This window comes from Mercenaria mercenaria, unplaced genomic scaffold, assembly GCF_021730395.1.
Source record: "Mercenaria mercenaria strain notata unplaced genomic scaffold, MADL_Memer_1 contig_3944, whole genome shotgun sequence".
Lineage (NCBI taxonomy): Eukaryota > Metazoa > Mollusca > Bivalvia > Venerida > Veneridae > Mercenaria > Mercenaria mercenaria.
In genome coordinates this window covers 3,032-26,411 of record NW_026462133.1, presented here as the reverse complement: position 1 = coordinate 26,411, position 23,380 = coordinate 3,032, and the positions used below count along the sequence as shown (strand labels likewise).

General features: G+C 36.0%; 2 protein-coding genes across 2 annotated transcripts in view; one reads left to right on the top strand and one right to left on the bottom strand.

Annotated features, from left to right (window-relative positions):
- The window catches only part of LOC128553563 (uncharacterized), a 39,945-nt gene extending 25,106 nt beyond the window's left edge, over positions 1-14,839 (top strand). Inside the window, exon 11 of the mRNA XM_053534745.1 lies at positions 9,649-14,839. Coding sequence (XP_053390720.1) covers positions 9,649-9,960 — 312 coding nt within the window. The 3' untranslated portion in view covers positions 9,961-14,839. The remainder of the gene's footprint in view (positions 1-9,648) is intronic.
- A 3,981-nt stretch (positions 14,840-18,820) lies between these two features.
- On the bottom strand, positions 18,821-22,515 carry LOC128553562 (complement C1q-like protein 3). The gene is made up of 2 exons (XM_053534744.1): positions 22,213-22,515; positions 18,821-21,348 (listed from the first exon to the last, which is right to left on the bottom strand). Exons 1-2 carry the CDS (start codon positions 22,418-22,420, stop codon positions 20,942-20,944), a joined length of 615 nt encoding a protein of 204 aa, XP_053390719.1. The 5' UTR covers positions 22,421-22,515; the 3' UTR covers positions 18,821-20,941.
- Positions 22,516-23,380: the final 865 nt, after the last annotated feature.

Genomic DNA, 23,380 nt, shown 5'->3' with positions numbered 1-23,380 from the left:
GTTTCCAAAAAATAAAAATATTCCCGGTGTTGAAGCAGTAAATATTTTTTCCTGGGGTTTAAAGAATAATGACAACATATTTTTTTCCCACTTTTTTATTTAACTTAACCATTTTCAAAACAATGTTGACAAAAAACTTGTTCACAACAAAAACAACTTTACGTCTGACATGTTGTTTTTAAATTGACGGTTTCGGGGAACGAATTCGATGCTTCTTTTTATGCACCCACAAAATTTGTCTTTGGTAATGTTCCAATTTATTACTTGGTGAAGGAGATCTTTTTTTATTTTCCCGTGAAGTTGTTCAAACCCGTTACGCTCCTTCCCGAAATGTCGGAAAAGCCCGATCGTAAAAAATAAAAATATTTTTTCAATCTGTAATCCATGTTGCCGGGTGAGTCTAATTTTTTTATTTCCCCTGGCTTGACAAAAAACCCCATTTATAATCTGATAAATTACTGCGAGCATTTTGGATCAACGTATGCCCAAAGGGTTTTTTATCATATGTTTGGAGTAATGCACCCCATGCTTTTCCTCAACTTTTTGATTTTTGGGAAAACACAATCCTAGTTTGAATCATATTTGAAGATGCTTTTTTGTTTGTGGCTCCTATTTTCCATTGTCGTCTGATGGTGATCCTTAGCATGTCAGAATGTTACGTAGACTTTAAATCACTCCCATCCTTCATGTTTGGTTCTGTCCTGATGTCCACTAAAAAACGAATTGGGGTTTCAAACGTGTTGACCCACTCGGTTCGTGTCAGGAAGATATTTACTCATTTTTTTAGTAGAGAACTCTTTCCAGTCTGGCCTTCTTTTGTTTATGTCCCTTTTCTTGACGCAGAGCATTCTCTGCTTGCAGAAAACGAACAATGAACTTTCATACTGCCAAAAAATCCCCTGGCAAAATTTCCCACATGTCAAAAAGAATCACCATAGTGGCGTAGAGAATCACTTTTAAATCCATGTTTTTCTTTAATGGTTTGAATAAATTTTTCAAAAGTGTCGACGAAAAACCCAAAATGTACTTTATGTATTGCTTATACACCCTCTTTGGATGTACTGGCGAACTTCCCCATTCGCAGTGAGGGAATTTGTCTGTTCTCGAAATTACTCCGATATTTTCCTCAGAAGCCGAAAAATTTAACACAAATTCTTTTGTTTTTTAAATTATATTCAACACACTTGTTTGTTGGTTTCATGCTGAAATCAGTTTGATTCATTTAAAAATTTTAAAGTTTTTTGTGAAAAAGTACCGCCCTTTTTTTCCCGTGTTATTGTAAAAACACTCTTCACCTCAAAACGAAAATTTTCAGTCATGCTGTTAAAGTTTCCAGGTTTTAAGTTCGCTTCCCTTTTTAATGTTTTTTAAATTTTTTAAAAAGTTGAAATGTGTCAGGTTCGTTACCATGCACGTATCTTACGGTTTGATCCGTCCTTTCTTCTTCACGGGATTTTAAATAAAACCAGTAAGTTCAAAATTAGAATATGATCAACGAAATCCAGGGGGGTTTTTACAAAAACTCGATATACCCCGACAAAATTGGAGAAAGCACTCCATCATTTTTGTCATGTCACGGTTGAACATTCCGTAAGGCACAGTCTTTATTGATCCCACGACACTTTGGATACATGAACGGAAAGCTTGGGGGGATTCCTTGGTGCCTTTCTTCTCTGTGTCTTTTGATACGGTTTGGATATCAGGATTCTGAAAAGGATTTCCCGTTTTGGACAGCTTGTTCATATGTTGAAAAATTTACTTTTTTTTGGGGGGTTTTTAATCCAGGGGAAAGCCTTTGCCTTGCACACCCTGTGGGTTCCCCCTTGGCAATGTATCGACCCGTAGTTTTTTAGGACCCCGGGCAAATACTTACATTTTCCATTGGGTACTATCAGTCACGCCCAAAGCTGTCTGAAGGAATGTTGTTTTACAGGGCGTAAATTTTTACAACAAATGTCTGTGTAAAGTACAAACCCGATCCCCTAAACGTCCAATGAGTACGTTCTAAACCCAATGGCATGACAAAAGCTGCAACACCAATTTGGTGAGCATGGGGTTCTGAATACGGTAATCGGAATAAATTTATCAGAAAAATATCTGTTTAAAAAAAAGTCAAATAGTGGACTTTTTTCTAAGGGTCGACATGATCTCGTAACCTGGCTGGTTGTTAAAGTATTCCCATTTGGGGAAGACATTGTTTTGGGGGATTCTTTCCCCCAAACATTTGCATGGTTTTGGCCACGGCCCCTTTTCCGGGATTTTTCCTCATCTTCAAGAATAACCTTCGGGCCGAAAAAGTACTTTTAATTTTTTATCTGCCCCGAGTCTTGCCCAATTTGGGGTAAACCCTGGCCCCCCCTTGTTTTCTTGATATATTCCTTTAGACATGTCGCCCACCTTTAAGGGCCCGATTTTATCACTTTTGGACTTTGTAACCCAGATTAAGCCTTTTTAAACCACTGAAGTCCAAACCCCGACCAGAACCTTTCCCTTTGAAATGTGGAAGGTCTGAAGTTCTTTCTTGAATGTACGGAAAAGGTGACACCCTTTTCTTTTTCAATTCTGGGTAACGGGGAACCATAAATCTTTTAGGAGGGACACCCCCCTTGATCAAACCTTTTATTGCTTAAGTTGTCATTAATTTCCTCCCGACTTGAATGACAGGGTGAGGGGGGATATTTTTTTTATTTGTTCACATAGGGAAAATAATACTTCATGGGTTTAAAATGCTGCATTGGGGCCACCCAAAAAGGGCTCACGGGGGTTTTTCGGTTTCCTTGGGGGTAACCGATCAATCAAACCTTGTACCGGGGCTTCCTTCATTTTGGTCAAAATTTCTTTCCTATTATCAATGCCGGTAACCCCCGGGTTTTGCAAAGCTTCAATCTTGAAAAGGTCTTACATACAATGTATTCAGGTTTTTTTAAAGAGTAAGGATTTTTGCCCCCATTTTGGATGTTTTCCCCAATTTCCCGCACCCCAGAAACCATAACCCTATGGGTCTCTCATTGTACCCATCACAAAATGGGATTACGGATTCCCACAGTGCATGCAGACAATGGGTTTTCCGTGATGTTGCTCGGCCCGTAACCATCGAGGCTTTATTGGAAAAAGGGGCTGTTTTTATATCTGCATCTGAAAAGATACCCAAAAATCTTTTTTTGGGAAAGTGTTTTGCGAGGGCACAATAACAACTTGAGCCAAGTGAACCCCTTCTTAAAAAGGGGTTGATCTCCTGGGCCCTTTTAAAGTTTGAAATTACTACAACCCCCCCTCAAAGATTTACATTGATCACAATTTCTTTCCCTCTCCTTTTTACATTTAAAGATGGAATGGTGTTGACCTTTTTTGATGCCTTTTTAAAAAAGGTTCACGGGTTGGGGTTTTCATACCGAAAGGATGATTTTAAACTCTGAGTCAAAGGAAAGTCCCACATGTTTTTGGAATTTTACTTTTTTGGCCCCCCCTGGGGATAATACCTTTGGCCCTTTCAGTTTGACCAAAAGTTTTGGGAAAAGCTGACAATGAAACTGGAAAGCCAAGATCCCAAAACATTCTCGTCCAGACATTTCAGGGGAAATAGTTTGCTTCCCCCTGAGACCCCGGGGTTGGTTGGGTTCTGACAATTTACCAAGATAAAAATGACCTCAACCCCTTTTTGTGGCTATGACCCTAGCCTTTTTTGGTGGGTTTTTAAAAAACCAATTTCAAAATTTGCAGGTATTTCACCCCCAAAACCATTTCCCGGGTTCGGTAAAGGGTGCAGTGCGCAGGTTTAAATGATTCCTTACGGATCATTCATCGCAAAAGCGTTGACACAACGTCTCGTTGTATCGAAACCCGGCTCCAAAAAGAAAAAAAAATTAATCTGAAGGACCTTGATTCAGGAGAAACTATTTTTTTTTAAATTTTTTGACAATAGGCTTGGGGCAAAAAAGCCTTCAAACCAATTTCTTTTGGGGCCCCGAACAAACTGACTTTTTTTGTACCACAACATTTTATGAAATTTTTGACATCCCCTACAGATTTACAAAATCTTTTCTTTTTTTACCGGGATTTGCTTTTTTTGGATTTTCATTAACACTTTTAAAAGTAATCCTCAGTCACTACAAAACCCCTGTACGGAGATTCACAAAAACCGTTGAATAAACACTGCAAATGTTTTTTACACTTTGGTTCCAGTTTTTTAAGCCCAAAGTCCCCGTTTCACAATAATAATCAGTCGTGAACCCTTGACAAGTGATGGTGTCATAATTCTCCGGGTGGGGTTGTGTTAACTTTTGCTCCCTTTCTATGGGGGGGGGGAAACAAGGTTCACCCTTTTCCATGTTGGGGGAAAAAAAAAAAAAAAAAAATTTGAAAAAAAAAAAAAAAAAAAAAAAAAAAAAAAAAAAAAAAAAAAAAAAAAAAAAAAAAAAAAAAAAAAAAAAAAAAAAAAAAAAAAAAAAAAAAAAAAAAAAAAAAAAAAAAAAAAAAAAAAGTTTTTTGGGGAAGTTTGGTTGGATTGTCGGTACTCCCCTTTCCCCACGGTGAGTATTTCCCATTCCAACATGTCCAATAACGTTGGCTTCCTTTTGTTTAAAAAATTTTTTGGGGTTTGCTCTTTTTTTTAATGTTTTTTCCATTCCCGGTATTTTTTTTTTGTGCGGGATTTTCCTACAACAAGGACGTGCCAAGCACGCTGTCATTTGGATTGTCCATTGTATGACCGTTGTTTGGTTTTGTCATGTTCTCTATATTTCATTCGACCCCTATGCATTTGTTTGGGTTTTCGGGGTCCTTGGGGATGGAAATATGGGATTTTAGCAGCAGTTGACCTCATGAATCTTGAAATTTTCATTGTTTCATGAATTTTTTAAATTTTTTGAAACAATTCCCCCGTCATGGGACGATTGTCAATTGGGGGGTGATTCCGTCAACGGCGGTCATGGGTTTTAATGTGAAATCGTACACTTTACTTTGCGCTTAATTTTCTTGATTTTCTTTTCCCTTTAGGGTGATTTTAAAATATTGTTGTAGGGGTTGTTTTTCATTGTTGATCTTTCCTTGCTTGTTTAGTTTTCCTTCTAAAACCTTCACGCCCTTCTATAGCCAAGATTTGTTTCTTTTTTGTTATGATAAACGATGCTTTTTAGTTCTTCTTCATCATCTTCGCTGCTACTGAAAATATTGAGTAAGGTTAATTTACTGGGGGCGCCAGTTTGCCTGGAGAAATGAACAATCCTTTTATGACTTCCTTTTATAAAGACAGAAACCCATTCTTATTGCCTTGAAAAAAACCTATAAAAAGGGGATGTCAGCCTCGATAGTTTATCTTTGAAAAACTGAAGAGACAAAATTTGGGAAACAAAATTTTGCACCAGTAGAGAAAAATTTTGGGGGAACCATTACTATAACACAAAGGGCGGTTTTTTAGAAAATTAAAGAAGCATATCAGAGTATGAACTGTGATCTACAAAAATGGAAAAGAGTTTTGTTTTAATGCAAGGGGGAAAGGGCATTTTGCTAGCAAAGTCCCAACGAGCAAACTACACGAAAGCCGAGAGTTACAACGTAAGAATTAGACTTTTGCTAACAAATTTCTACTCGCAAGCGGGGGATAGCAAGGACACACAGGCGATTCAGCCCACCGTAAACCCCTTAAATTTCCCCCCTTTTGGGGGAACCTTGACAGATACCCCATACCCCAGCATGTACAAATGGTCAGATATGCGGCTGAAGGAAAAAAGCGTCAACTTTGGTTTTGGCTCTGTACCCCCGTCGACCAGACAAGGTTTTGTTCCACAGAAGCCAACTGCAGGGGTACAAGGGATAAGAAAAACGAAAAAACCCCAGAGCTATTGTACATTTATTGATTCCAACAGTTCCCCAGGGGAATAGGAGAGAAAAAGGTATCCCACCACAAACTACCGAGGAAAAGGAGACTAAAAAAGGGGTAAAGAAGGGGTTTTATACCCCAAAAGAAAAGGGTATAAGAAATCAGGGAGAACCCCGGGAAAGACCAAAGTTATAAAAAAACAGTGGCAAATTGCTTTAAAATGTTTTGGGGTGTTTTTTTTGTTGTTCTTGAATAAAATAGTTTAGAAAAAAAGAAAGTTGTTTGGGGTTGTTTTTTTCAAATGAAAAAAAACAAGGGATTTTTTACTCTAACATAGTTGGTTGGTCCCTTAAAAAGGGCCCTTTTTAAAAAATCAAAGCTTAAAAAAAACTCGAAAGCGGGGGATAAATTATTTAATTGGGTGGTGAGTCTTAAACCAGTCAATCCCGGGTAAAGGTTGTTAAAGTTTAATCTGTACCCCGGACGTGGCCACTCACCCCCGTCTTGCAAGAAGGCTTTTTAGCCCCGCCGCCTCTGTTTTTCTTCCGATCTCTTCGACACCCCGTAAGGGGGCCATCTTTCTTGGGTCAACCCCCCCTTTCAAAAAAAATACGGGCGTAGAACCTAGTGAATGGGATCCCTATACCCTTTTTAACTTTGTATTTAAAAAATAAAGGCCGAACTGCATAGGACTAAGTATTCAGAATCAAGTTTACATTTTAAATTTTTAACCAATCAAAAGGTTTACTAAACTCCCTTGGGGGTTAGACTCTTGGTCTTTCAATTTTTTTTTGACAATATAATGAAGGTATCTTTTTTAAAAAAGTGTGAGCCTGAAAAAAGGGTGTTGGTTTTTGGGGTTTAAGGGGTTCCAAAACCTAAGTGCCCCGCAGGCGGGCAGTATGAAGGTTCTTTTTTAAAGGAACGCCTTGGAAACGTGAGGCCGGGGCCTCGCCCCTGGGCCCCATCCGACCCTCCCACGGCGTTTGGTCTGTTTCCCCTTCCTAACCTCTTGCCCCATTAATAACAATGGGGTGGGGGGTTGTGCCGGGGCCCCTTTTGGGTTTGGGTGGGTCCTCCCCCCATTCCGTTATCCAACCCCCTTTACCTCCTCGGGTTCCATGCTTTGCATTTTCGCTCCCCTTAACCTCAGCTTCCTGGGGGGCTTCGGGGGTAACGAATTCAGGCCCCAACCCGGTAGGCCCCCCCCAATTTTTCAAGTCAAAAAAGATAAATAAAGACCCGAAAAATAATGAGAGCTTTTTAAATGACGTCTCGATACATTTTCTGTAGACTAAATGAACGTTAAAATGGCTTTTGTGTTTCTTGACCCCAGTTTTTTTGATGCTCATTTATTAGTCGTCCGATTTTAATAAATAGACCCTTGTTAGAAAGGTTTTTTGCCCTAGGCTATACAAAGAAAATTAAAGGGAAAAATTGACTGCAAAAAAGAATAGGGGAAATGTGGATTTGCTCTTTAATTCTTGATCACCCAAAGAAACACGTTTAACTCTGATATGGGTTAGAGGTTTATAAAGCGGTGCACCTAACCCGGTCCCTTTTTTGAAGGATGGAGGATATCTTTCCTCTAAAAATCTATACTTGAAAAAGTCAGGGGGGAACTAATTCATTAACCGTATACACAAACAGTACCACAGGAAAACTTTTCACCGATTTTCAATCGGGTATAATGGTCCTCAGAAACCTGAAATGGATGGATTCTTTATACCTCACCCAGGCGAATTTTACAAACAGTTCAACAGATCAAAACACCACAGGGAACAAGCTCAGCAACAAGTCAAACCAGCAGGCTAATGGGGTACCTCGAAAGTTTGAACATCCTACAGGAAGAGATCAAGCTTTACAATTTAAAGGCCAAAATCAACTTACTATCAAGGGGGTCGAAGACATCATCGGCGGATGTGTGTGAAATTCAAGGGGGATCAACTCAGGGACCTATCTCTTCATTTCTCCAAAAAAGACTCCAGGAAAAAAAAATAAGGGTGAAGGCAGGGGGTTTTAGACGCAGTGAACAAAAAACCCCTACGGATGATCAATTAGACAGTGCCAAAAAAAAAAGGTTTGACACAAAGGGTGCACACATGAAATCACAACAACCCCCAAGAAGACAAAAAAGTAACTCAAAAAAACAAGGCCCTTTTTGGGCCCCTCCATTTTACGAAAAAAAAATTACCTTTCTCTTCTGTCTACTGGGATAAAATTAAAAATACCCCAAATGGGATATGGCACCCGCCGCATGGGTAGTACCCTAAATGGTGATGGACCGGTGGTACTGGTACCCGGTGGGTGGTGATCTGGTACCGGACGGCCCTACAACGCATGGGTAGTGGGATTGGTACTAGCAACAAGGTCTGATAAATCCGGGCTGGATAGTGATCGTAACCGGGGGATGGGGACTGGGACCCCCGAAATCGGGCCCTAGAACGGTGGGGGTGGATGATGATCGGGACAGGGGCCATAGTAAGGCCCATGATGATCCGGTCCCGGGACCAGTTTACACCCCCTTTTACTATTAAATTGTTTTAAATTTTTTTATTTGAATAAGCCCGGGGGTTTGGTCGGGATTTCCATATGGGGAGGAAAATTGAAAAATCTCATTTTTATTTGCAGGGGTTTTTTTAAAGTAATTTGAGAGTGTTTTTTGTAAGTTTTACTGTGAAAAATTTGTAAAAAATAGGGCCATCATTTTTCGGAAAATTAAAAATGATCAACCTGAATATTAATGCTGTAACTTTCAAAATAATCTGTTCAGTTTTAGAAATGCTCTATTTTTCGAATAGTTCTCTTCCTGATTGGTATTTATCCCTTGTGATTGTATCATCTATTTAAAGAATTGGTCAATTAATCCAAAGTAACAATGGCATTTACTTTACGATATATTTCAAACTTATTTGGTAGATAATCATACATGTGCCAATCATCTCATAGAAGCATTGTCGCCGTTAGCAACATCGCCGCTGGTGTTTATGTTATGAAGTCAAAAGATGCATAAGGTTATTTCATTTATCATTAAAAGTCATAGCCTCAGTGGCCGAGTGGTTAAGGTCGCCGGCCTCAGATCACTTGCTCCTCACCGATGTGGATTCGAGTCTTACTCGGGGTGTTGAATTATTCATGTGAGGAAGCTATCTAACTGGCTTACGGAAGGTCGATTGCTCTACCTAGGTGCCCGCCAGTGATTAAATAATGCACGGATTGGGTCTGCCACCATGAAAGCTGGAAAGTCGCATATGACCTATAATTGTGTCAGTGCGACGTTCAACCCAACAAATAATAAATAAAATAAAAAAATACAAGTAACTGTAAAAAAAATAGTTTATTTATATTAAAGTATTCTGGCTTATAATTCTATAAGACGTCGTATTAAAGACGTTATAATTGTCCTATTCCAGGTACTGTAAGAGATTCATGTTTCTGTACTTTTTCGTAAACAATAGCTTTCTCATGATTGAAACATTCGTTGACTTAAAATGCTACTATTATGTTGTCAGGCAGGTTAAACAAGGACATTCAATGGCCATAAAACTGCGCTTTTAAACAGTAGTAATTACTCTTTTAAGTCCCTGAGGCTAAGATGGATTTGAAAAAAAAAAGAAAAAAAAAAAAAAAAACAGTGAGTCCTTTAGAATCAAAATTAAACAATTATTTTTTTTTCTTTGTTTTTTTTTTTCAAACATTGCGTTTAAAACAAATTTTACATTTAGATACCAAACAATGAATGAATTACAATTTTGATAGCAAAATTGTTTAACATGCATACCAATCAGTACGATGATTTTTGTAATATTTTATTTTTTGTCTGGTTTTAGAACTCCGAAAGTAGAATTTTAGAGAGTATCCACATTCATGAAAAAGAAAGAGATGTAAATGGTAAAGGTACAGTAAGGCAATGGGATCAACGTGAGCAAGGCACGCAAACAGAATATAAAGTAACAACGCTTCGAAAGGGTGGAAAAATAGAGAGATATGCTACATCTTTTGAACATACCTTAAATTCACTACCAGAAGAAGATATATGTGGCGAGAACGAGACTGGTCAACTAGTGTTACAGCATCCTGGCAGCCCTAAAAACAAAAAGAGGCACAAAAAGAGGCACGAAAAGAAAAACAGACCAAAGTAAATGTTTAGTGTCCCTCTATCACAAAATTGCTCAATCAATACAAACTAAATAATTTACATCCAATGTGTAGAGATGAAGGTACCATATTGACTTCATATAGAAATGTATTTCGGAGCCAAATTAGGAATGAATACGAAATAGGAAAAGCGACGACCCAAGAATGTAACTCATTTCAACCGTGACTACATGTATATAGCAGTGTAAGTTTGTATATATACGAATGCTGTATCGACAAAAAGATACAGGCGTCGATGAAACGGTTAATGGTCCCAACATCCTCACTGTTATATACGCGAAGATCATAAATGGCACGATATGTAAGACACTAAAATGACTTTAAACAGTGATAGAAAGAAAACTTGATAAGACATATACATGAAAACGGACTAATAAGAGAAATATCATTTAAAGGTAGGAACCGACTAAAGACTAATATCGAGAGCGCAGAACTTGATTTCAAGAACTGGTATCATGGAGTGTTCCACTGGTTCGTTTCGTAAGACTCTGAAAAGAAAAACATAGCATCTCACCGAAGGAGGGCAAGACATCCTAGAAGTAAAAAAAACATTTTAGTGAATCTATTATAAAACCTCTTTTGTCAAAGATGACCCGAAATCACCCCTGTACACTGCGTTTGTAATCATGCCTCATGTTTGTTGTTGTTGTTTTTTTTTGTTTTGTTTTTTATATATATCTTATGTATAGCTCCAAACTATTTAAATTCATCTTTTATTTCGTTCTGTGAACAACACATAAATTAACTAGTTTGGTCTTAGCCTTATGTATTATAAGTCGTGTTGATTTCTTTCTAGTTCTAGTATAACGTCGCACCGAAAAAATGGCACTGGGCATGTGCCAACTTTCCAGCTTTGATGGTGGAGGCAAACCCCAGGCGACCCTTTACTTTGCATTACTTCAACATGAGCCGGCACTTTGGTGGTGTAAGATAGCTTAATGTCTTCCTCACAAGCGATTAAAAGTCAGTGACCTTGACCACTAGGCCAAAGAGGCCACCAAAGGTTTTGACGACATAGTCTTTTAATCAGTTATATACCGTATTTAAAAAGTCAAAAAGGGACGAAAAATTTAAATGCGAATCATATAAAAGTTTAAAAGGCATAATTAGACATTTATGTGTATGGAATCTCACCTTAACTGTTTACAGTTTTGAAAATAAAAAGCATTAACTTTGTCATCTAAATTTTCTTGATGCATCCTTTCAGCAAAAGCGTAGTATATTTAACTAATTAGATATGGATGATGCCAAAGAATATATTTACTGAAAATAAAGTTTCTAAACTACAATTGCACAGAAATCTTACAAAACATAGAAACACTTGATGGAAGTTCAAAAGGATGTACGAGCGTTTTTTTTCTTGTTTTTTTTTCATGATGTCCGCCATTTTGAAAAACGTTTCTGCAAATATTGCTGTCTAACTGCTGCTTTTTTTCAAAAAATAATGAACCATTTTACCTAGTAGATTCTCGTTTTTGCGAAAACTCTTTTCACCAATATATTTGGCATTAACAATTGGATAAGAAGGTAATTTCAAATATCTATTTCTTTTCCATTGGAAATACTATTGCCGGGTTATTATGCCATTATGTAAAAATGAAAGAGATTTTTCAAGTGACATTTATGCTTAGATATTACTGATATTACCGTGTATTCATATTAAACTGTAAGACCTGAAATCCCTGAAACATTAAGCGGGATCTTATATACTTTATAAAGTAGCATCATTTTTCAATTTTACAAAATTTCAGAAATCCTTAAACAGTGGGTTAAGATAATGCCCTATACAACTAAAACGAGTTAGGTGAACTGTGTTTTGTGCCCCCATTATGAGTGGAAGGGGCATTTAAATTTGGTCTTGTCCGTCCGTGCTTCTGAAAAAAAAATATAAATTCAAACCGAAATTCTAATGATAATAGAGTGAATGTGCAAAAAAATAAAGTCAATTATCAGGGCATCTTTTTTCCCGAAAGTCAGTCTTCGAACAGTCCGCTATACACTGGAAAATGACATTTGACGCGTTTTTAGTTGCCATTTATTTGCGAAATCGCTGGCTTTGTACTTCAGTTTTTGCTTTGACGTTTCTTGTTCAGTTACTTCGATAGGTTTTATAACTATAAAAAGTATAATATCACATAACTTAATCAAAGATATGATAATTAGTTTTTCACTTTGTTCAGGGCAACCAACTATCACTATTTACAATGTTTCAAAAAAGAGCATAATACAGCACACAGCACAGTATCAAAGCCGTCGTAATCACTCTTCTTCCAATACCAGTCTGTGAAATAATACTAGTAACTGTTAAAGTATTTAGATATCAACGTGTTCTCGTTAAATAGGAAGTTTACCATGTATGAATGTTTAGTAGAACAAACAAATCCTAATTTCTGCAAACAGTAATAACGGAATATAATTGTTCTAAAACTTCTACATAACATATACAAGTCGAACTAAAAATTTAACTTCATGGTGGTCCGTCCTACAAGGTTGCACATACCTCTAATAAAATACTTTCTGTTGTTAAATATTTTTATGTTTCTCGGTAAGAATTACGTATTAACAAATTTTGCTTAGCGTTGATCATTTTGAAAAGATTAAACACTTTATACTCCGGCTGAATAAATCTAAACAGAAAACAAAGTTTCTGTTGAAAAGATACTATTTGCTTTTCAATACGATCATAATTTAGCCGGCCTATTACGCGTTACAATGCGGCTGCTGCAGTTCTACAAGTAACAAAACCAAAGTGCATTGATCAGTGTTCAAGATGACTTAAAATAAAGGTGGTTGACCAGATTTTGGTCAACCAATGGATTTGTTCATAAATGAACCTAATGATCATATGGATTTATTTATGTTCACCGAGTTCACGTCTAATTTTCACTGGACGTATTTTTAAAATTTGATTTTCCTATCCTGGTTGCCTGACTAAGAGAGTATTAGTTTAATTAAGTTAATTCAACATGTTTCACCTCAGGGATAATATTAATATAAGTATAACAGTATTAAAGTTGTCAAGGATTTGCATTGACATGTAGATTCTCTTCAAAATTACTTAGAGATGCAATTTATAAAAGTCTTCCTACAACCCTTTATCTACAAATATAGGTTAGAAATAGATGAATTATGAAGCTACATACTGTTTTAAAACTTGCCTTCTGTGTCAGCTTGCTAAATTATCCCAGAATTAATCAAATGCAAATGTTAAACTAGAAATTGCATTAAAATCCAAAGAAGTAGTCCACCTTTTAAATACTTTATTGATAAAGGGAGGCAATTGCAAAATTTTATACAAAGCAACAAAACCACATTTCCAATAGAGATCTAAATCTATGTAATGGGTCTTTTTGTTCATTTGATAAGTTTCTACGAGACTATGTGAAAACTGAAAAACGTCATTAACGTCATTGCTCAAGTCTGAATGATCACCTATAATCAATAAGAAGGTTAAACTTTGGCTGATATTCATATCAAGAAGAATAACCTGAGTTTTCAATAGATACTTAAATGTTGATAAGAAATTGAATTGGCGAGAAAACTGGAAACCAAGTTCGATAAAGTTTGTTGATATGTTCACGGCTTGACATATTTTATAGAAAATATTTGTTCATTCAGACATGATACTTATGCCCAATTTCTGAGTACTTCAGATTCTCTTTCGTGTGAAAGGTCTTTCTTTCACTGAGACGCTACACGGTTATAATTCATAACACCTTTATTTCAAGGTGACATATACTTTAATTACATATTCATCGCCAATAAAGTTATGATCAATCTACGTAATATATTTCACAGATTGATTTTCTTAACTTGACGGAAGTTTGCTTTCGTTTTATTTGTTTATTAATGTCATATCCATATTTACTTTCTAATGTATTCATTCAAAGTATTTCAATATGATATTTTATGTCGTATAAGAATTACATTTGACTGTAATGTATTTTAGATAAATAGCATTAAATTCCCAACAACAATACTACTACAAATAAGCTATGCCTGCTAACTATGGCAAATTAATTCGTTAAATTAAATGTATCTAAAACCTGACTAAAATAACTGATAAATAAACTAAACTAAAGTAGTTTGTGATTTGTGTACTAGACTTGCCCGTCCAGTAAAAACAGTCTAATACAGCTAAGCGTGTTTGCACTAGTCACATGCTAAAATGGTAAAATTATGCTTCCTGCTATCTATTATTTTTTAACGGAGAGCGGTGGTCTTGAGGTTAAGGTGTCGGCCGCTCGATCCAGGGGTCATGGGTTCGAACCTTACTAGAGTCATGACCATGACTTCACACCAGTACTGGTTTCTCCAAGAAGCGGGATAGAGAATGGTTCCAATAAGCTTGACGCTTTCATCACATTCGAGCTAAAACAAATTTAGTATTTAACTAAACTATATATACATTTGTATATGATTAATATGATATGTATATAGAATTAAATTCTTAAAGAATTAAGGATCAATAGATAATGTAGAACATTCGCCAGTTTGATATGATGTTCCACGAAAACACATCAAATACAAACTTTAATGCGAAATCTTGTTATTATTAATACATACATTTTACGCCTCTGAATGCTCCTGATTTAGCCTTCATGAAAAAAGTCATGAGACGAATCGCCGTTTAATGTAATTCTGTACATTGTGCAAATAGATTGCTTGCCATTAGATTTCCATGACATAGTCTTCATATAATCGGCCGTTTTTAAATGCAGATATTAATGGAACTACCATGCCGGAAGTGATGCTTATATTACTATATTGTAAACGAGTTAGAAACAAACTGATACCTAATAGAGCCGTTTTAAAAGAAATGTTGGCATTTTAATATTTTGCCTAGATCTGTTGTCTACAATAAAATATGTGTATATGACGGAGATCTTGTTTGTTTGTTTGTTTTGGGTTTAACGCCGTTTTTTAACAGTATTTCAGTCATGTAACGGCGGGCAGTTAACCTAACCAGTGTTCCTGGATTCTGTACCAGTACAAACCTGTTCTCTGCAAGTAACTGCCAACTTCCCCGCATGAATCAGAGGGGGAGGACTAATGATTAAAGACACAATGTCGTTTATCAAATCGTCACGGAGAACATACGCCCAGCCCGAGGATCGAACTCACGACCCCATTATCCGTAGACCGACGCTCTACCTACTGAGCTAAGCAGGCGGTATGACGGAAATCTGTTATCAACCACAGAAATATTTGTCTAAGGTCACCTTACTGTGGATTCGAATTATGGACTTCTTCCATGTAAGGAAATCATCCAGCTGGCTTAAAGAAAGTCACCATATGCCGGTGATATGAAGTATTTCGACCCCAATAGAATAATGACCCCCCGGTCATTATTCGCTAGAAAAAGTGACCCTCCGGTCATAGTATTATGACCTCCAGATCTTAGTACTATGACTCCCCCACGTGAAGTAAACTGAACATCAAGAAGAATATTGACTCCCATACAAAAACGACCCCCGGTCACTTGGTCAAATTTAGTGATAACTCATGTATCTAAGGCCTAATTGCTGCATTTTATGCCCCCACTCGGGGGAGGGGGCATATAGATTTGCCCTTGTCCGTCCGTGCGTCCGTCCGTCCTTCCGTTTGACCATAAGCCCCAGATACCATCACTTGACACAGAAATCAGAGCATTCCACAACGGGAAAAGGGATTCTATTTCTAGACGCTGTATCTTGGTGTATACATTTTTTTCAGGAAAATAACAATTCACAATACGTTCACAAAACACACCAGTGTCAATAATCCCTGCAAACTTCGGTATGAAGTAATTCTTCAGAAGAAAACTGCACAAGAAACTTCTAGCATAGAACTTAGTATTAATAGAAGTTGCAATACTTAGCAGTGGCAGTAAAGTACGGTAGCGGCAACAATAGAAAGTAGTAGTAGTAGTAGTAGTAGTAGTAGTGGTAGTGGCAGTGGCAGTGACAGTTGCAGTAGCAGCAGCAGCAGCAGCAGCAGAGGAATAAGTGACAGCAACAACAGCAGCTGGAGGAGAAGAGATAGATGTACAAGACGTATTAGTGGAAGCAGGTATAGTAGTATCAGTAGTAGCAGTTGTAGTAGTAGTAGTAGAAGTAGTAGTAGTAGTAGTAGTAGAAGAAGAAGTACACGTAGTAATAGCAATAGAAGTAGCGGCACCAGTAGTAGTAGTACAATCAAAATGTTAACTATTGGCAATGGAGGGTATTAGAGTTGTAGATCTAGTAAAATTGTCCGTTAGGTTTGGTGGGGATCACATTTTAATAGATATTATCGTCGAAAGTCTTTTTAGGAGCCGGTGTTTTACACGGAAAGAGTAACTTTTTTAAATAGAATAATGTCCGGGAATCGATATTGTATGAGAGTTCGAATGTAGTAATTTCGGCAGTGAGTATTTTACATGGAAGGAGTCACTTTTTCTATAGAATAATAACCGGGGTCGTTATTCTATGAGATTCGAAGGGAGTCATCTTTAGGGAGTCAGTATATTACTTGGAGGGGTCAGTTTTTCTATAGAATAATGACCGGGGGGTCGTTATTCTATAGAGTTTTCAAAGGGAGTCAGTTTTTTATAAGGGGAGTCAATATTTTACAGGAAAGGAGTCACATTTTCTATAGAATAATGACCGGGGGGGTCGTTATTCTATGGGGGTCGAAATACTTCATTACACCGGCTTTAATCTTAAATAGCGCACAAAGAGAAATCTGAGGTCTTCATGAACCTTTAAAAAACTGGATAGTTGTCTCATACCATATGATAATTTTGTTGATACGTTTAACCAAACAAAAAAAAAACCTTACTTTAATAATACAACAATAAAACAACGTGTAAACAATCGAAGGGAAATAAATCAAGACTTGAGAATTACAAACGATGCATGCAGTGACCGGCCATACAACGATGCATGAAATTTATTTGAATCCTGAAGCCATATCTTAACTATTACCAGCATAAATAAAAACTAAATGTACGAAAGTTCGCAGAAGTGTGAACCTTTGTTTTTTTGTTAACGATTTAATATGGCTTTCCTAGAAATTGACGACAAAATAGCATGATATATTGTATTACTTTTGCCCCTATTTTCACGGAAGTTTTGCAACACTGATATTTATGATAATTTAGTTTTACTTGTTTAAGCCGTATCGTATTCAGTGTAATAAATGATGTCTGTTGAATTTTTCTTTAGATCTTCCCCCGCCACCACCCCCCCCCCCCCCCCCCCCCCCCCCCCACGCATCTTGCCAAATTATTTGTTCAATTAATTATGCTGCTGGGGCCGTATTCATAAAGCATCTTAAGTATAAGTTTTGAAGATTTTACTTAAGTTTGTGGTGATTTCAGCTTAAGTCTAAGTAAAAACTTAAGTCCTACTCATACAACAGCTTAAACTTAAGATAATTAAGAAATGACTTATGTCAGAAAACAAAATTGCGCCGTGAGTACGATTAAAATGTTGTTTTTCAGATAAAAGCACTTTAAACATAATTGTGCATGTTGTATCTGTCTGAAATAATGTTGTTTTTTAATGTTTTCGTCCACAATAAAAGCCAAGAATTACGTATTAAGTTGTTTTATGAATAACAAATATGTAAATACTATGATCGTCATGCCTCAATATCAGCTTAAAGTCAGAAAATCAGTTGGTTATCTTTAACGATATTAGTTCTTTCACGGCGGTAGTATTGTACAGAAGGAGTTATGGCGATGCCCTACTGTATGCCTTAATTTTCCGTTTTGTCCTCATATGTTTGCTCTGTGTGTGTATGTGTATGTGTGCGTGCGTAAGTGCGTGTGTTTGTCTTTTGGTCGTGTGGATGTCCGCATGCTGTAGGCTTCGATTTGGGGAGGCTACGATTTTGGAACCTGACATTCCGTGTTGAATATGTATAAAAATAATGTTGGAAATCAATATTTTAGTGTGTGAAATTGTAAGGCAATATGCGCTAAAACGAATATCAGAATATCCCTTCTAGATTTTAGCACTAGTTTTCTAAAGATGAATGATCTGTCTTAATAACAAATATCTGTAGGCGACCCTCTTTAAAGTTGGCATTGAATTCGAAAGCCAATTTATTTGTTCAAAAGATTCTGTAAATCTTATCATGTATCCGATTCCTTGTAGAATATTGTTCGCACATTAGTCCGTCAGATCATCGTATCCGACTAGTCTATTTCACACAATTAAAGGCTTTTTATGCAGCTTGGCACCAATATTTGCCCTAGTGAAAGAAACATTCAGCCATTTTATTAAAATGCAAAACTGCCACAAGCTGTATCTGTTTCTGATTTCTTAACGGTGAAGGAGCTCATTTTATATAACGATTTGCTCAGACCTAAAATACCGCTAAAAGTTCAAATCCGCCTCTGATTACTCGTGTACCAAACTACTATACAACTTCATGCACGTGAATGGAGAAAAATAGCATTTAACGTAGATCTAAATAAAACTATAATGTGTTTACAAAAAAAACTTATTATAAATAATTATACAAAACACTTAAATCTGCAAAATATCGTTATTTTGGATAGTATCATGGGATGGCCTATTTTAACATGACAAGACAGTATCATAATATGTGTTATAATAACAGGATATGTGGATGTGTTTCAGTACACTTTGTAAGCCTTTTTCGGTTGGCAGTGAATTATTTTCCGGCTTAAGAATAAAAAAGATAAAAGCACTGGTGTTTTGGATTCGACCGTTTTGTTTAAAATGATTTTTTTTTAAAAAAACAGGAAGTTTTGAAAAGATATGATACATAATTTCTACGTTCTTAAGTGTTTGATATGTCATACTCGGCTTTGAGTACCTTAACTTTTAGGAAGATTAAAAAGAGCAGGAGAAAGACAATTGAACTCATTCTGATTGCAATATTTATTAGAAGCTTTTTCATGTTGTAGGTGTTATCAATATTTTAATATTTCACAGTACATGTATCACTTCGTGTCTTTTTTTTTGGCTTTGCAGGTCTATCGCTTTTGTCTGGTTAGAGTATTACCAAAAAGTGCCATAAAATATGCAGACTTCAAGGTCTTTTTTTATAATCGACTAAATGTGATGAAAATGTGGTGATTGAAATGTTGATAGCTGATATTATATCAGTACGATTGCGTTCAGTAAACGACCACGTTTAGTGAAATATTACACAATATCACGTAATGGATCTATTACTTGACAAATACAAGCGTCTGCATTTAAGACTACGTTTCAACCAGAATGTTATAAGACAGAGGGACACAAAGCTTATAAAGCCTGCTGGTGGCAAGTGTTTTGCCTTTGCAACCCGTACAGGCCAAGATCAGCACTGTTCGCTATTCAATCAGTAAATTTACAGTGAACACCCCTTCAAATGATAAATGGTACAGCCAAAATTGAAAGATAGACCAGTCCATTTTAGAAACTTAGCAGTGTAAAGGTTAAGCAGCTACCTGCATGATACGTTGAAAAGTAGGAACTTGTGACGACGATATTAGCTTGATCAATTTTTGAAAATTGAAATTCAGATGTTTGCGACAATATAACATCTAGTATAAAGGAGATATAATTTATAAAAAAAGACATTTGCTTGGTAAGTTGTAGTATCACTTGAATCGAAGCAATATCATTTGCTGAGTAAAACTGCTGGTATCTTAAAAAAAATAATGTTATCCAAATCTCACAAAACGCAAAAAAAAGCAAACACTAATAATCAAATACACTTCTACTTAAAGTTAAAAACATATAACGAAAAAGAACAACGCGATTCATGTTTTGAAAAAGGAGATAAAATCTTTTTTGAAAGTGCATGCGTCGAGATTAAAAAAACTGCATTTTAAAGATGTAATCAAAACAAAACTGTCAAAATCTTATCTTGACTATTTTTTTTTTTTTTTTTTTTTTGCAATTACAACAACACACGGGCAATAAAGACTGTTTTAAAGGGTATTCACATTTATTTCAACATTTATGACTAAAGGAAAATAATAGAGAGTCTAAATACATACTTATTCATTAAAATTTTAAAATGCATGTCCTTTTTGGAGTTGCTCAACATTATTCGAGTTGTATTTCAAGAAGATAATCATTCGAAAATGTGATTTAGAGTATCTTTATTGAGAAAGATTATTTGAATTTCGAAGTTAAAGTTTGTAAACGCAAAAACATGTACTGATCATTGCAAATTACAATGTTGTGGTATATAATATACGGTATGTGGAATGAACAATCAGCTATGAATATATTAAAGGGAAACAATTGTCTTTAGTGTACCATGCATTCATTACATTATTATTATATAATAAACGAAGTCAATGATAATTCAACAGAAATCCAGTCATTACAGTGTAAGATTTATCATTTCGCAGTCGAAAAAATCATGATTTTAGTGATTCGTGCCGATGATATTATCATGGTCATCTTATTTACTTATTCTTGTTCTGCAGACAGATACCAAGCTAACATGGGGTCATTAAAATGTTATCTATTTGTGGATCGGATACTTTAACTTTGAAGTATTGATAGCTTTATATAATACGCATACTGTTGAATCTGTTAACTCATATTGCGAGGTACCGACAACCGAAATTTGACTTAAAATGCCACATGCATTTTGTTCATAATTTTTGTAATAATTGCACGCATGATCACGTATTTATTTATGTAAACAATTTTCGCATCGGCACACCGAGACGTAAATATGTAGGAATTTGACTGAGGGAACTTCTAAGTTGTTTCGACACAACCGAAGTGTAAGTATGTCGAATTTGACTTAACCGGATTTAGAATACAAACATTAAGAAGGTATTTTGACTAGACATGTGACATTCTTCAAGATAGGCGGCATTTCGAGGTAAGCGAGCTTGAGTTAATGAGTTTCAACTGTAATGTTCATATTCATTTAGTAATACTTAACAAGAAACAAATTTGACAAAACATAAACAAAAATTAACGTGACGACTGCCATTTCAATATATTTTAAAAGTCATTAGTCAGCTTTGATAAGAACTCCGGTAAATTTCGAAAAGTTATCAAGATTTATTGACCATGTAATCAAATCTTTGACATACACCTCGTCTCCGGCTTCAGCATGGATCACAGTGCTGTCTGCTCCTGGTTCGTGAACTCCGTTCCCGGTCCAAGGGCGTCCGATTGCTTTCCCGTTATGATATACTCTTATCCGAGTTTGGCCTGTTGGACCACCAACAATATTGCATACAAACAGGTATATCCCGCTGACTGGACAGGTAAAGACTCCCGTGGTAGTACTGTACGCGTTGCCAACGTTGGTGATTACTGTATCGAATTTTGCGACGTTCTTGCCCTCTGAACTCGGTATGTTTCTGCTCAACTTGCCTGAGAAAGCAACTTGTTTCTTACTGTTTTGCATTTCAACTGAAAAGAAATTATGATTAGGACATTACACTTCTCTTCATGTTTTCTGTCGATAACAGAAATAAAATATTGGATGACTGTGATACCTTCACAAAGATTACCAAATGTAACTTCACTAATTACACGGAAGAATCTGGGGATGAAATGATAAAGTTAGAGTTAAACCTGTCTTAGAGGTCACCAATATTAGCAGCCACTTGCCTAAGATAGCCAGTCAGCCAACATTTAAATTGACTTTTTGTTTTAATTTCAAATTGTCTTTAGCAACCTCTTTACATAAGCAGCCATATTGTGGCTCTCCCTTAATTTGCAGCTAAATATGTGTTTGATTGTATTATTAGTCGATATTCTTGACTGACATAATTCAACAGAAATTTTTTATGTCAATGCTAAGTTACAAAAACGAAAAAAAAAAAAAATAATAAAATAATTAACAAGTTGAAGAACCAGTAAGCCTCCAAAGCGCTTTTCCCTTTCTCTAACATAGCCACGTTATGATAATGTGTGACGTAGCTTGTACACAAGTTCATGTATTTATTTTGCAAAATCATTTCAACTGACAAATATAAAAGAAATGTATGTTCAAAATATTTTCTTTCGTAAAATATAAGTTTTCATAGAATGTGTTTGTTTATTCATTTGTATGTCTATTGATATATTTAAATTAGTGAACAATGGAACATTTTATGGATTCTAAATGTTTGCATTTACTTTAATTGACCAAAATTGACCCACTTGATTTTCTTTAAATTTAACGCATATAAGCATTTGAATCAAAAGTAAGCAACATACATGTACAATGATGCTTATAAATAATTTTAATTTAACATTTGGGTTTAGTAGAATCAATTAAAACGAAATTACCTGTCAGTCTGTCAACACTTGACTGTTGACTTTCAACTTGGTCCTGTAGGCTCCGAACCCGCGTCTCTAACTCAAGCCTCAGTGTCTGCTCCTGTGTGTTAAGTTCTAGTAAACGAGCGTAATTGGCATTGCAGGTATTACCATCGGAATCCTCCGAGGCTCGAGCCCCTGCAGCTGAAAATAGTAAGGCGATCCAATAACACTTCATCCTCGAATATTTTGCTAGACTAGTACACAGATATCTTATGAACTGTTAACTTCAAGCTCGTTAACGATGCAAGTGGTACATTGCTGTTATCTTGTGATTGCAATCGAAGATAGATCTAGCGCTCTTATTGTTATGTACGACATACGACACCACTACATGCAATCTTTAGGCGAAATGTTGATGTATTATTTTGTCCTAACATTATTGGTTGCGTTTTGCTGTTTATCTAATATTTTTTGACATCCTAAATTAATTTTATGATATCTTTATTTCTTATTTTTTGTATCGTTATAAATATTTTGTGATATTTGTGAATACAGTGTATTTACTGATATCATTAATTATAATCTAAGGTATAATCAAATATTTTTGATATCCAAAAATAATTTAAAGATATCATAAATAATTTAAAGATATCATATATATTTAAGGAAAATTATAAGAAATCATAGTATTGATTATATCTTTTAGCGGGGAAAAGCTTTAAATTCAGACCTTGTGTTATGCGGTACTCATGCTGCTCAAATACCTATGAAATCAACGTCGTATTTGAGTTATAATCACAGTTAGGAATGAATTAAGTGCGACCTGAAAAATAAACGATAAAAAAGAATGGTTCTACATTGCTCATTTGAGTAACAGTGATCTTACGGGCAAGATCAAGGTCACAGTGGCTCATTTTTGCACAGTGCCCTAACTTAAGTACATCTAATACATCGCCTGCCCGCGTAGCTCAAAGGGAGCGCAGATCTACAATTCACAGGGTTCGGAGTTCGATCGCTGGACCAGACATATGTTCTCCGTAACTATTTGGTAGCAGGCATTGGATCTGAAACCTCCAACTCTGATTCATGTGGAAAGATTGTCAGTAGACTTGTGGAGAACAAGTTAGTACTGGTACAGAATCCTGGAACTCTCGTTATTTTAAATTCCCGCCGTTACATTACTGACATGATATTG

Bases quoted from the DNA above. Each gene is read 5' to 3' on its own strand.
- LOC128553562 (XM_053534744.1), bottom strand. From the start codon at position 22,420: ATGAAGTGTTATTGGATCGCCTTACTATTTTCAGCTGCAGGGGCTCGA. The intron at 21,349-22,212 runs GTAATTTCGTTT...ATTTCTTTTCAG, and splicing joins AAGTGTTGACAGACTGACAG to TTGAAATGCAAAACAGTAAG.